This window comes from Hemibagrus wyckioides, linkage group LG11, assembly GCF_019097595.1.
Source record: "Hemibagrus wyckioides isolate EC202008001 linkage group LG11, SWU_Hwy_1.0, whole genome shotgun sequence".
Lineage (NCBI taxonomy): Eukaryota > Metazoa > Chordata > Actinopteri > Siluriformes > Bagridae > Hemibagrus > Hemibagrus wyckioides.
Window position 1 is genome coordinate 13767054 of NC_080720.1, and position 13882 is coordinate 13780935.

Genomic DNA, 13882 nt, shown 5'->3' on the forward strand with positions numbered 1-13882 from the left:
GTTTCACAGAATGGTACAAAACCAAAAAATGTTGAGTGAGTGTCACTGGAAATGACTTTCCAAGAAAGGACCAGATTGGTTTGAGCTGCCAGGAAGTCTTTAGCAACTCATATAATCACTCTTTAAAATTATGCTGAGCAGAAACGCATGCCCAAAGCATCAAACCCTATGATGGTTGGGCTACAACAGCAGAAGACCACATTAGGTTCCATCATTCTATCAGCTAAAGAACCTGAGGCTATCTTCTGTCTGCCCAGATCAGTCTGGTCATTCGCCTCTGATCGCTTTCATAAACAAGGTGATTCAGCCTGCAGAATGTTTTTTTGCACCATTCTGTATAAAGCTGTTGACCTTATGATTTTCTGCATTGTGCTGCTGCCACATGGTTGGCATGCTTAAAGAACTGTATAAATGGTGGATGAATTCCTAATAAAGTGGACAGTGAAGGTATATGGTTGAAAGAACCAGAGTTTTTCCTTTTTACCGTATTATACTTTCAAAACATTAAAAATGAACAGTGCCTAAACATTACAAAATGAAATAAAAAGCATAATATTGTAGGGGGAGAAAAAAAGCCTGTCTTTGAATTGGTGCAGGAAATGAAACCGTTAGCTTTTCAGCTTTATTGGAAAAAAGTGTGCAGCATGGTGAACTGCCTAGCCTTTTTAATTAAAGGAAATATGACACAGTCATCTAAAAAATGGTTAGGAAGATCAATGGTGATGGGACTACAGGGATTTTGGAGAGAATAAATAAATGATACAGTGGGATACTGTTGTTTTTCTCTGAATGCTGCCAACTGTGTTGAAGAGCAGGAGTCCTTGACAGGGCCACGGTCATGACTGACCTTTTTCCATCAGCTCCTCTAGCTACAAAACAAGACAACGGTGCCTGTGGGCAGTATGTAATTGACGTGCTAGGCTCCTGAGGAGTTGTCAGGGCTAGCATGAATACACAAGGCAAAATAATTACGACAAAAAGTCTTAGTTGAGCTTTTGTTTGTACATTAAACATAGTGTCTTTCATATTAAGTACTAGTATACTACAGTGCTGGTTTTGCCATTAATTTTGTCTTACACTGACATTACGATTTTGTCATTAATTTCAAAATGTCATTGTAAATTCATTAACTACAACTTCAGCTCATGTGTCAGCATTAATGGCATTTCCTGTAAATGGTAACATTCAGTTCCTTCCAGTTAGCAGCAAACTGCGTTTCTCCTGACCTTTTCTCTGAGCTCCTTTTCACACAATTTCTTCCACTCGAGAAATAATAATGTGCATTTTTACCTGCGAGCGCCCACTTCTCCGCTACACTGCCTCTACTTGCTGGCAAATAGAGCCCGGCCTTCAAAGGTATTATTTCCTGTTGACGACTGCTCTTTATGTGGTGAGCTTCTGCATTCTTTCTGCAGTCACACATGTTTCTTTCAGGTTACACAGTCTGTGGAATTATCTGCACTGGGAAAAGAACTTTGTGTTTCTTTATTTTGAATTTTCTCTGAAAATTTTGGAAACTTTTTCATACACTAGGCATAATGCAATTATTATAGCAACTATACAAATCTGTGATTGGTGGCATTGTGGCACAGCATGTAGTGTTGGTGTTTCACAAATACAGAGTCAGGTGGCCAGTCCTGAGCTTGTGGTACTGCCTGTGTTTTGCATATTCTTCCCATGCTTATGTGGGTTTCTTCTGTTTTGCTATGATCTCCATAATATATGCTGGTAAGTGAACTGGCTTCTCAAAATAACCTTTATGGATGAATGACTATGTGTGATACTGTGAGACAGACTAGAGTCCGGGTTGAGTGTATTTGTGTCCCTGACCAAAAAAAGAGGTCACTGAATATTAAATGAAAGAATGAAGCCTGAATTCAACTTATAGTCAGAAGCACTTTTTTACCATAAGGTAATTGGTTGAAAAATGTGAGACTGTAAAACTCAGTGCAAAGAATATCTAGCCTCTATATATAACCTCTCAAATTGTATTAAAAAAAAGTGTGCTATGACTCTGAGGTAGAGATTTATAGAGGTGTCTGGGTTAATCTGCTGAGAGCGCATGTTTGCAGAATAAGTGGGTCTGGCCAGACAAACAGGCTGCTTCAGCAGGTGGAATTCCACAGGGATGGCTGCATTTTAGAGCATCGCAAACTACAAGCTGACACACCCAGACTGTGAGGTTAGAGAAGTACATTACATCTCGCACAGATGTTACATATATAAAATTCATGTGCATCTTTCACCAATATCCATCATCATCTTTTCCTAACTCTAACACATACATACACATACACACACACACACACATAACCCCAAATACATGCACTCGCAGGTGTTCAGCATTTGGTTTGTTGATAATTTGAATGATTCCCCATGACTGATGACAGTGCAGCTGACTGAGTGCCTCGGCACTCTCCCTACGCTCTCAGAGTAAATGTGTGCGATTCAGGAAGTACCATGCATTAGCGGCCAGTAAGACATGGCTCACTTTGTCAGACCAAAAATAGATGCGCTCACTGTCGTCTACCATGCTAGAAAACAGAGCATCCTCTGTGGCCTCAATAGCACCTCCATTTGTTTTCTATGTGCCTTCATGGCGAATGTTCAGGATGGTTAGTGCTGTGGCGGTGGAACTGCTGCCGGCTGTGAGTCATTGTGTTTCCGTCATTGCCTCTGTGAAGGGAGGTCAGATAAGATGAATGGGAAGCCTCGCTGAAGCAGCTCAGAGGAGTTACTGGGTTTTTTTTTTTGCCATGCATCTAACTCAATCTACTGTACTGTTCACAGAAAATATAATACACACTTCAAGTGCTGGTGCATTTCTGGAATCTACTGTATATTAGCCTCACAACTCATCCCAAAACTGCTTCTTCCCTACCCTATATACCGTTCCATCATTACAGCCTCTCCATTCTGTATCCATTTATTCCTTTATTTATTCTTCTATTGCTGCTACCAAATATGTATGTTTAATAGTCCAGGAACTGGGAATGGGGAGGAGTGATTCATGCCATTTGACTGATGCTATCTGAATCTGCAGAAGTGCCTGATGGGAAAAATTCTTATCACATCCACAGTAGTTAAACGTATGTGGTAGTCAGTGATGTCATTAAAAGAACAATATTGCCCATGCACTTCACTCTGAGACCCTTTATTAAAATAATGTACATTAATATTGTGACCGATTTACTGTACTTTAACATTTGTAATGCCAGTGTGAAGAAGCCGAAGACAGCATATTTATGGACCCACAATTCCCCTTTCCCCAATCTACTTAACACAGATAGAAGGTCAGCTGGTATTGTACATCATCAGAGAGGCTGCAAAAGGGAGCAGGTGATCTGCGATTCACACTTCTGAAATTAGACGGGAAAAAAAACAACCCTTCGTTTAGTCATTCAGCACAAGAAAGTCTGACTGAAAATAACAAGAAGAAAGACAAGTGAAGTTAACACTGCCATCAGTCTCCAAGAAAAAGATGTTACTACATGTAATCCCAACAGTAAATGAAAGATAAACCATCACGAAAAAAATGCATGGGTGCTTGAAATATCTTAAAGTGTATTGACTACATTGATGAAACCCTGTTCATCCTCAACGGCAGCCATCTCATTTCATGCAATTAAACTCATATCATCTTACAGTAATTATCTGGTTCACTTGTATCAAGAGTCTCAGGCTCCTCATCTTGGCCGCTTTTTCCTTTCCAAACATTACATAACAAAGCTTTGAGTCCAATTATTTGTTTGTGTCGCAAATAAGCCCTTAAAATTAATTTGCAAAATCAGAGCAGCCTTTGTTTGTATTTTCTCTCTGATCTCTGTGGAGCAGTTTAAAAAAAAAAAAAAAGCTGCTGGCTTCAGCAGCCGAAAGAGAGCGAGAAAGAGACAGAGAGAGTGAAAGACAGAAATGAATATGAGGAAATTTAAATAATTACATAATACATCTATATTGCCTTCATCTTTCTTGGCCCAATAGAGTTCTGAACCACTGGATCCCATTCCTTTGTTTGTGGGCTTTGTGTCTCTCATTATTCGTCTCCGCTTCTTTTTATCGTTGCTAACGAGCTTCATAAAAAGCTAAATGTGTGTTAAATACATTTAAACACAATTTAAAAGCTCATTTATCAGAATCACGAAAGCTAAATGAAAATGACTGTACATTAAAACAAAACTCAAAATCTAAAACTTTCAACCAGACTACTGATAGCCAAAAATACATGAGTACGGGTCCATAAACCATGGGTTGTGAAAATTATACGTCTTTTACTGACATTTCAACTTAATGACTGCTGATGTTTAATATAATTCACACTTCAGTCAACATGTTTGATGCACTACACAAATTATTTTCCCCAATGGAGGGCGTATAAAAACATCTGTAATTCAGAGTTGTTTTTTTCTGCAGCAATATGTAAAGATGTGGAGCAGATCATTTGTTGAAGCCAATTATCTGTGGTCATGTGAATGATTTAGTTGAAGTCAGCTTATTGAAAAAAGAAAGCATTTGCACAGACCATTACAGGTTTATTTGTTTTATTTACCCTTTCTGGTCTGATTAGTGAAGTAAAGATATGGCTTGTTACAAAAAAATTGGCAGGATTTTAAAGACAAACAGAGAAGTATTTCTCCCAAGTACCCAATTTTCAAAGCAGCCATATGGCTTGGGCCAAACGTGATAATGTGATACACCGCGACAATACAAAACACCTTGAATGTCTTATTTATAATCATAAATCAAGTGTCACAGTTATTCAGTTGTTTTATCTGCTTATCCAGGAATTTAACTTGTCTGGACCTTTACCACCTTTAGTTAAACAAACTTGCCCTAAATTTTTAATGAAAGTGGCTTAAAGGTTTAAACAGAAAAACTTTAGTATAGAAACATCCATAAATGGTATCAAATCAAACTCTGTGTGCTAAAAGTATCCGAGATGGCTGATTTCCGACCTCTGACCTAATGTTCTGTGGAATAAAGAAATGTCATCATGTCAACTGGAAGCCTTTACTCTTGAATATGATAATACAGAGCCTAATGACTGTCTGTCCCTAAACAGTCAATGTTCTGACAAAGTCCAGATGAATGTGTATGGCCCAATGAATTCCTGTGCTGTTACAGGGCATTGCACTCTGATCTCGGTGAGCTCTTGAATAGAGATGTAGCACTTTAGAGATCACACTTGAAACTTAAAGGTGGAAATTAAAGCAAGACTCGGCAAGCCCATTTGAGCCCAATTATGAATACAGCCTAGGGGGAACATTGTTCTGTTCTTCTATTATGAAATCCAATTTATCTAACAAAACATAGGCCTACTGGCTATATGGCTAACATTAGCCAAATAAAAAAAAAAAACAGCTATTTTTACCTTTGCCAATCAGATAGGAGAGTCATATGTGCATTAAAATCATACTGAAGATTTGCATACATTAAAACAATAAATAAAATAGCAGCACTAGTCAGCCAACTAGGCATAAACGGTTAGATCTGACTAAGGTTCCTTGTTATGGCCACTAGTTAGAGCACAGAAAGTGTTGACAGTGTTTCTGAGCCTTGCAAGGTTTCTTTCAAATATTTTCTCAGTGTGAATATTCACAATATCAAGCACATAAATGTAAATATTTCACAACAGTGACTAAAGCATTAACACACTCATTTCAAACCAGTATTATTATTTTTTGGCTTAAAGGTTTCCCTTTGATATCTCAGGAGACTTACTCACTCTGCCGCACATTTCTCCTAAAATAGAATGAGATCAAAAAGAGGCATGGCATTTTATGTCAAAACAGAGGGAAAGGCCAAGACCTGGCATGGGCAGGTTTCAAACATTCAATATCCTGATTACAGAGCAAACACTTTATCACCTGGAATTTTATAATTCATTTCCGGTTATTCGGTATTAAAATATTTTTTCTGTTAGCCTGCCTGATTAGGTTTACTGGTTAGTTTAGAAAGGCACTAAAGAGTTAGCTGAAGCACAGAACAATATTTGAGTAAAAAGAGACTGAAATCTGAAGGCAATTTCAAAGATTTCTTTGAATACTAATATGAGACCTTTTAAGATTTTGCTCTTAATAAACTTCCAGATGTTCATTCATTTATTTATCTTTAGTTATGATGATCAGGATGGAGGTTGATCCAGAGTCTGTCCTGGAAACACTGGGCATGAGGTAGAAATATACCAGTTATGGAGCACTGGTCCATCACAGGGCACCTTGCACACAAACACATTAATACCTTTATTCACATTTAGGGGTTTTACCATAGCCAATCCACATATGAGTATGTTTTGGGGGAGGTGGGAAGAAACTGGACACAAACACGGGAACATGAGAACATGTGAAAATCCACACAGAAAGTAACCAGACCTTGTGTCTCAAATTAGAGATCCTGAAGCTGTGATGCAGCAATGTTACCTGATAATCTTATCTGTGTACAGTGTGTCCTGGAATGAAAGGTACTGTCCAGTATTACATTGGTTTCTGCATTTAAAACATTTTAAGTTTTCATTTTTTTGCTAGATTTATTACACTGCAGAACATCTCTAGCACAAGGAGCTCAAATCTTATCCAGTGGCTTTATGAAAAAATTGAATAAAATCAACATCCATGGCACAATTTTGTGTTTTTTTTTTTCTCCAAAGGCTTTGAGTGCTCTGCCCAGTATCTCCCAAGCTAGCCTTGCATTTCATCCTCATAGGTAAGTGGCCTCAAGAGAAGTGACATACTTGACCTAATCAGCTTTTATAGAATATTAAAAAAAATAAACGTGTCCCCACAGAAGAGCAGCTTTTATAATGGCGAGTCAGCATTTCAAAAGCTTCCAGTGAGAGGGAAAGCACTGAGATGAGTGCACTAATGGTCTCCTTGAGTCAGCGCTGTAATTATACTTGCTAGCAGACAGCACACCTTGAGTGAGACAGATGGTCTGCTGATTTTAGGCTTTGAAAAGCTGTCATCTATCTCTCTTTATTGTACAATTCTCGGCAGGCTTAGTTATTGAAACTTCACAAGGCAGTGCAGCATTTTACTATGCGTCAGTAGCGTTATCTAAAAACACAAGAAATGCATGTCTTCCCCGGAGGTTAATACATCTAACAAGCAAAGGAAGCTTTTAAAGGCATCACACTGACGTCAGTTGCTGAAAATGTTGGAAAGTTGCTGAAAAACCACAGACAGACTTGTCAGTGTGGCTTATAATACTTTATGACATACAGTTTGTCAGCAAAATGATTATTACTTATGATCATAACTGCAGTGTTAGCCTTTTTAAACCTAGAGTCCCTTGATTTAAATAGAAAATATGGAGTAAGTAAAATATAAAAAATTACCACTGCTATATAAATCAACTCTGCTTGCTATGTGATAGCTGATAAGATCAGTTGTGCCTATTCAGAAAATAGCTCAATTGTTTAGGTTGATTTATTAAAAACAATGTCAGCATTCATATCCGGAAGAAAGAAAATCGTTAAGCCTCTTTGTCTCCAGAGGGAACTCAGAATGGGCATAAGGACCATCTTTCATAAATCGCCCTCATAATTGTGGGGTCCCACCTCCCTGGATGTAGTATATCAAAACACTGCAATACTGCAACACCATTCACATAAACCATCAAGTCGTATACACTCCCACACCTAAACACCAGGATATTTCTCAAGTGTGTTATGAGGTGTCTCCTGAGGTTTCGTTGTGTGAGGCTCCAGATGGGCTGCTGCACTTCTCCCCAACATGTGCCACACGCTCCATCACTTTCATAGGCAGTGCAGTTAAAGGCAACAAGAAAGAGCCCCTGCTGAGCTTTCAGAGAGAAAGTGCACTATAGCACCAAAAACGGTCTCATCAAGGCACAAAAGGCTAAACAGGCTCAAGAGGACTGCATCCTCAGCACTTCAGGATTTGAGAAATTTAGAGAGGCACACGCACAAAAAGTCTGAGTCTTGATTGCAGTTTCGGTGTCTGTGTGAACGCAACTCGGTCGTCTTGCACATCAGGGGATGATGTTTAGATATGGCAAATTCTGCACACAATGTCTTTAAACTCACAATGACTCATTGTTCATTTATGTGAGAGAAGTGTATGGGCAAGGGAATGCGTGCATGACAACATAACAGAAATAATACTAGAGGTTTCACTGTTCAAGCTCAGCAATGAGTGATTAGATCTGATGTTTACTATATGAAATCTGTTAAAGAGAAATACTGAATAAAGATTCACAGAAAAAAAAAGTCTGCTGCTCTTGTGGCTGTCTATAACCATAAAAATATTACACCCAAACAATGAGAAATTTTTATTTTTATTTTTGTTTAATCTTGCCTAGGCTATCTGCCTGCAAAGACAATGACATAAAAAAGCCCATGGGTAAAAACAGTCAGTCTATCTAAAGACGTCTAAAACTTCTAGATAGGTGTAATTTCCTCAAAGAGTGATTGTTAGGGAAGTTCATAAATCAAGTTGACTATTGTATACTTATGTGCCTCAAAAAATGGACTTACTTCTAATCAGTTCAGTTTGTAACTAGATAGCACCTCTCAAAATACCTGTGGTAATCATTCAGTGCAATTTCTAGCCATTTTCACTTTTAAAATGCTATTACATTACTCTGGTTGAGTAATGTAAAAATAAAAAAAGAGAAAGAAACATATTTCAGTCAAGTAGCTTTCAGAACTTTGTCAAAAGTGTCAAAGTTTTTCCAGACTGCCCCATACATATCAGCTTGACAGTCAATGAAGCTGACTTGAGGGAACTGAAGCATGTACAAGGCAGGTATTTCAAACACAAGAACTGATATCAAAATCCTAAAGATCATACAGATTCAGCAGTGCAACAAAAATGTTACACAAGGTGTTTTATCAATTCCAGATAGGATAGAGTATAGCAGCGATGCCAAGAGTGAGATGGAAAAATCCCTGCAACAGATAACAGCCTTCAGATAACCGCACTGAATTTTCTTAGCCAACTCAAAGCACCTAAATGTACTCACCTAAATCTTAAACCACACTATCACTACTGCAAGCAGTAATCATCTAAGGAAATCACCATTGCTTCCAAAATTACTGGATTTTGCCTCTTTCATTCAAGACATCTGGTACACTTGTTTGTTCAAAACATAAAGACCAGATTCATGCTCCGTCTCATAAAACCAGATTAAATTTCTACTGATGTGATGGATCTTGTTCCAGTAAAAGATTAGAATTGACAGGGCTGTTGTTGTGTTGTATTGTATTGTATTAAACATAAGCAGATACATGTCTGGTAAGTGTCACTGAAATAGCATTAATTAATCTCATTATGTTGCCGTTAAAAAGAGAACTTCTGACATGACAAGAGAAACTCTGCAGGGAGGGAGTCAGTGGGAAATATTGATTTCCGATGCCTACTAGTGTGTTAGGTGAGTTGGATGTTTATTATGGCTTTGTCACTGAGGACTGTGTATCTGTCACAGCAATTGTAATAAGTGAAGATCAGTTTCAAAGATCAGATCAATGAGGCTGCAAGAAAGCAATAACTGCATCTCATCCTCAGTCCCCTAATCATAACTCTTTATTTAGGGATGTACAAATTTCAATTTTTTAATATTGGAATCCATGGATTGTAATCTGGAATCTATGGATCTGTTCACTGAGGCATATCTACAGAAACACTTATGAAGTACATTCATAAGATTTTCACTGAGAGGGCATTTGCCTGTGAATTACCTTTTACTCAACAGGGAAAATGTTATTCTTGCTCATATGAGGCTCTAGCAGGTGTTGGGTAACCCTCAAGTATACTTCAGCTGGGATTTCTCTGTTTCTGAATTGCAAAACAACTGGTTCAACCGAATAATAAAAGGCATTTTATTTCATCATAATCATAAACCTGCTCATAAAAATGGTTAAAAAGTGCTAAAAAATATTTCAGGGATCTTTAGTCAGTCCGTGTAGAACAATGTGTTCTGTAAACAATAATCAATTCATTTTTATTGTTTTTATTTATTTATTTATTTATTTTTTATTCTACCGATAAGCCATAACATTAAAACCACTGACAGGGAGGAATATGTATTAGGCAGCAAGTGAAGTGTCAGTTCATGAAAAATTGCTCAGGAATGGTTTGAGGAACATGACAAAGAGATCAAGATGTTGACTTGGCCTCCAAATACACCAGATCTTAATCCAATCAAGCATCTGTGGTATCCATGGAGGCCCTACCTCACAACTTGCTGGATATAAAGGATCTGCTGCTTTGAACGTTTTGATGCCAGACACCACAGCATACCTTCAGAGGTCTTGATGGATCAGAGCTTTCTTTGGTGACACAATATTACACAGGTGGTTTTAATGTTGTGGCTCATCAGTGGATTTTGTTTGCGAAATTTTATACATTGTTTGAGAAAATCTACAGCAGTGCAGTGGACTGTTATCCAGCTGTTTTCTGTTGTTTAGCTACAGAACTCATGAGGCAGCTTGTGACTAATAGAAGAGTTTTTGGGGGGTTTTTTTCTTTCATTTTTTTATTGTTTAAACTCTGTTATATCAACTGAGGGTGAGTAATTTGAACCCTCTGCTTTCTAATCTGGTGAACACTATAAGGCATGAGAACAAAAAGCATGTATTAGATACCAAAATACATGGAGAACACAGACCAGGTTTGAAAAAACAAAACAAAACAAAAAATAATGGATACGACATGACATTAGGCCTATAGCTTAATTCTCTCCACTTTAGTTCAAGTAGCTAGAGTAAGCAGGCTAGCTGTGTCTTACAACCCCAGAGACGAGCCTCAGGGAATGCCCCTACATTCAGCTTGTGGTCTGGTGCTCGCTGTATGATGGGAGTTTACAGAGGAGCCACCCTTTTTCCCTCAACAAGAGCTTGTCTTTTCTAGCTAATGCAAGATCACTACATCTGCTTCATTTCATATGATATATATATATATATATATATATATATATATATATATATATATATATATATATATATATACAGGTTCATAATTCCACAGAATGAGCACAGTTACACAGTGGGGGGGTTAGCGCTGCATGGGCACTACTGCTTACAGTCAGGAAGTCACAGTGAGAGCTAACAGGCTGATGGTAGCTAAGAGACAATTTGATTTTGAGAGGTTTTGTTTCTTTATCTAGTATTCTGATACTGTGACAACAACACTGATGTGCCCACAGTTTTTTATACTCAAAACAGATAAGTGATACTGAGCAATGGTGAATTGTGAATACTTCAGTTACTATTTAACAATGCTACTTATTGCATGTTGTGCAGTTTGGGACACAGCCTTGAATTCTAACTAAATGTGCACTCTCACAGCCTTGAGATTGATGTTTGTAGGATTAAGAGCACACCACATCCTACATTACAGAATGTTCTTCCTCAGTATGAAGGGAAATCTTATATGCTATAGATTTAAGGCAAGCTTGGGCAAATTTGACCCCCCTTCCCCATCCACAACTACAAAATAAATAAATGCACTGTAAACGAATCCATCCATCATGCCTGTACTTACTATGTGACACCTGATAAGATTATGACTGAAAAAAACAAAACAAAAAACTTATTAAGCCTCTTGGTCTCTAGAGGGGACAGTAACACTGCTTCTCCAGATGGACACAAATAAACACTGTGAAGGTAATTGAACACTGTAGGCATTCATTCAACACTGTGGGTGTTAATTCAACACTGGGGATTCTACCGAGCACAGTCAGTACAACATTTTTCACACACTTGCTTAACATAAGAACACAACCAAATTAAACAATCCGTTGTATTATAAGCCCACACTCTAAGCTACAATACTGTCTGGAAACCACAGCATATACTGTGAAATAACACAATATACACTGTTAATATTTGTGTCCAGTCACACTTATACGAAACAGAGGTGTTAATTCATCAATTTAAGAGTAAATCCAACACAACACATATGATGTAAATGTGACGTTGTTGTGTAAGTGTAAGTAAGAGTTGCTGAACATGCCATTTCTGTCAGTATGCTTGGAGTCTGTTTGAACAATAGTGTCTAGCCTGCTCTTGCTGTCCAGCTGGTAAAATAAAAGGTTGTAAGTCAATTACATAGATTGCACTTAATAACGTGTCTAATCACTGATTAGCTCGTGGGAAATGGGCCAGGCAGAATTGTGTTCGGAGACCCTGACAAGCCGAGCTCAGCCCCGCTGGAGCAAGACAGAAACGGCTCTCGTGCGAAGCTCGAGTCCGGCACACTTTGGTGACTTCCCTGCTCTAACACACCTACTAAACCTGGTCATTACCTGATCATTAACATCATGTGGTTATTGATGTGGAAAATTACCAAATGACACTAGACTTGGAACATTCAGTTCATGTGACTTCAGTGTCCAGTTATTTCCAGAATGTTCCAGAAAGTTTTTACATTAATATTCAGCCAATAGTTTGCAGCACAACTTAATTAATCCAGCTGCAGGGGTTTTTTTCGGTTATGTATGCCCTACTGTAGGTGCAGCCCAGCCCAGGTGTTTCTTCCTGCTCTGAATCAAGTTATTATATCACTGTGCCAGTTTGCCACTCTCAGAACTAAGGTACAAAGCTGTCCTTTTCTTGTCTTTTGGATGGTACCATAAAGGATAAATCTTTCGCCCCTTAGTGTGTATCTTAACCCTGAAAACATGTCAATACAACACACTCAAAAATAACAACTGAACGATAAATGCCACTGATGTACCTGTGATAAAGGTACACCACATGCACTTCTCAGTTAAAAAAAAAAAAAAGAGTACAAAAGATGTCCCCTTCATGGTACCACCCCAATCACAAGGAAAAGTACCGCTTGGTACATTTCTTTCTGAGATACACCAGGCTGATGCTGGTGTTTGAGAACATAAAAGCATGTGCAGACTCATTCGAGCAACTTTTCACTCAGTGTACTCAACACGCAGGAAGAAATGCTGATCAGGCATAATCATAAACAAACCGCTTCGCAGTGGTGGATTTTTATTCTAGTGATTAAGATCAGCCGCTTACCTGCAGGTGCCCCTGGTACATATTGAGCTGAGAGTTATCAATAGGAGGTTCTCCCGACTATCAATGCAAGTCAGTTAAACGCCAAAGACAACATGGGTCGCCTGGGAACAAGCCAAGTGTTCACAAACTAATGGAACATAACACCTCTAAAGAAGTGCTAATACACATGAAGTGTAGTGCAGGAGGTCAGTATGAGATGTTCCTCTGATGTTTCTTCTAGGCTGCACTTCGCAAAAGAAAGGTGCTCTTTAGTCTCTTATCCAACTCGCTATGGAGCTCAGCCGTCCAGATGCGTGTGTGTTTGCCGTGAAAGCATTGTCTCTTTCTCTCCCCTCCCGCTGCTCTCCTATAGTAGTTGCTGTTAACGCTTGCGAGCTTTATTCAATCTCCTGGCTCATCCTCCTTTCCCATACTTGCCCTACCCACTCGTGTTTAGGCGGAGCTCCTACACTCCTATGCAAAATCTTCACTGCACTCAGTTTATCATCCTGACACCTGGTTGCCAGATAGATCTGTATTATCCACTAATTGATGGACTGATAGTTTCGCTGCGTGGACACATTTATTTATTTATTTATTTATTTATTTATTTATTTATTTATTGTTTCTTTGTTTGTTCACTCGGTAGTTAGTTCATTCGTTCATTCATGTATTCATTCATTTATCCATATTCCCCTTGTCAGTGGGGGATTGGATCTGGATCCTATACCGAACACACACACACACACACATACGAATGTATTAATTAATTATAATGTAAAACATAAATTCTATAGCAATATTTTCCAATTTAGAGGCGTGGATATCAGTCTCTAGGGTTTATGTAAGAAGGCAATAAACACAAGCCATTCTTGTCCCCTAACCACAAGACATTATAAGGGCTGTAGATAT

The 13882-nt window shown here is 38.4% G+C and overlaps 1 protein-coding gene across 4 annotated transcripts in view; it reads right to left on the minus strand.

The window, feature by feature from the left end:
• pex5la (peroxisomal biogenesis factor 5-like a) overlaps nucleotides 1-13385 on the minus strand; it is a 74991-nt gene extending 61606 nt beyond the window's left edge. For all 4 annotated transcript variants that reach the window (XM_058402998.1, XM_058402997.1, XM_058402995.1 and 1 more), the window contains exon 1: nucleotides 12992-13385. In XM_058402998.1, the coding sequence (XP_058258981.1) occupies nucleotides 12992-13012 (21 nt within the window). In that variant the 5' untranslated portion in view covers nucleotides 13013-13385. The remainder of the gene's footprint in view (nucleotides 1-12991) is intronic.
• Between the last annotated feature and the right edge of the window lie 497 nt (nucleotides 13386-13882).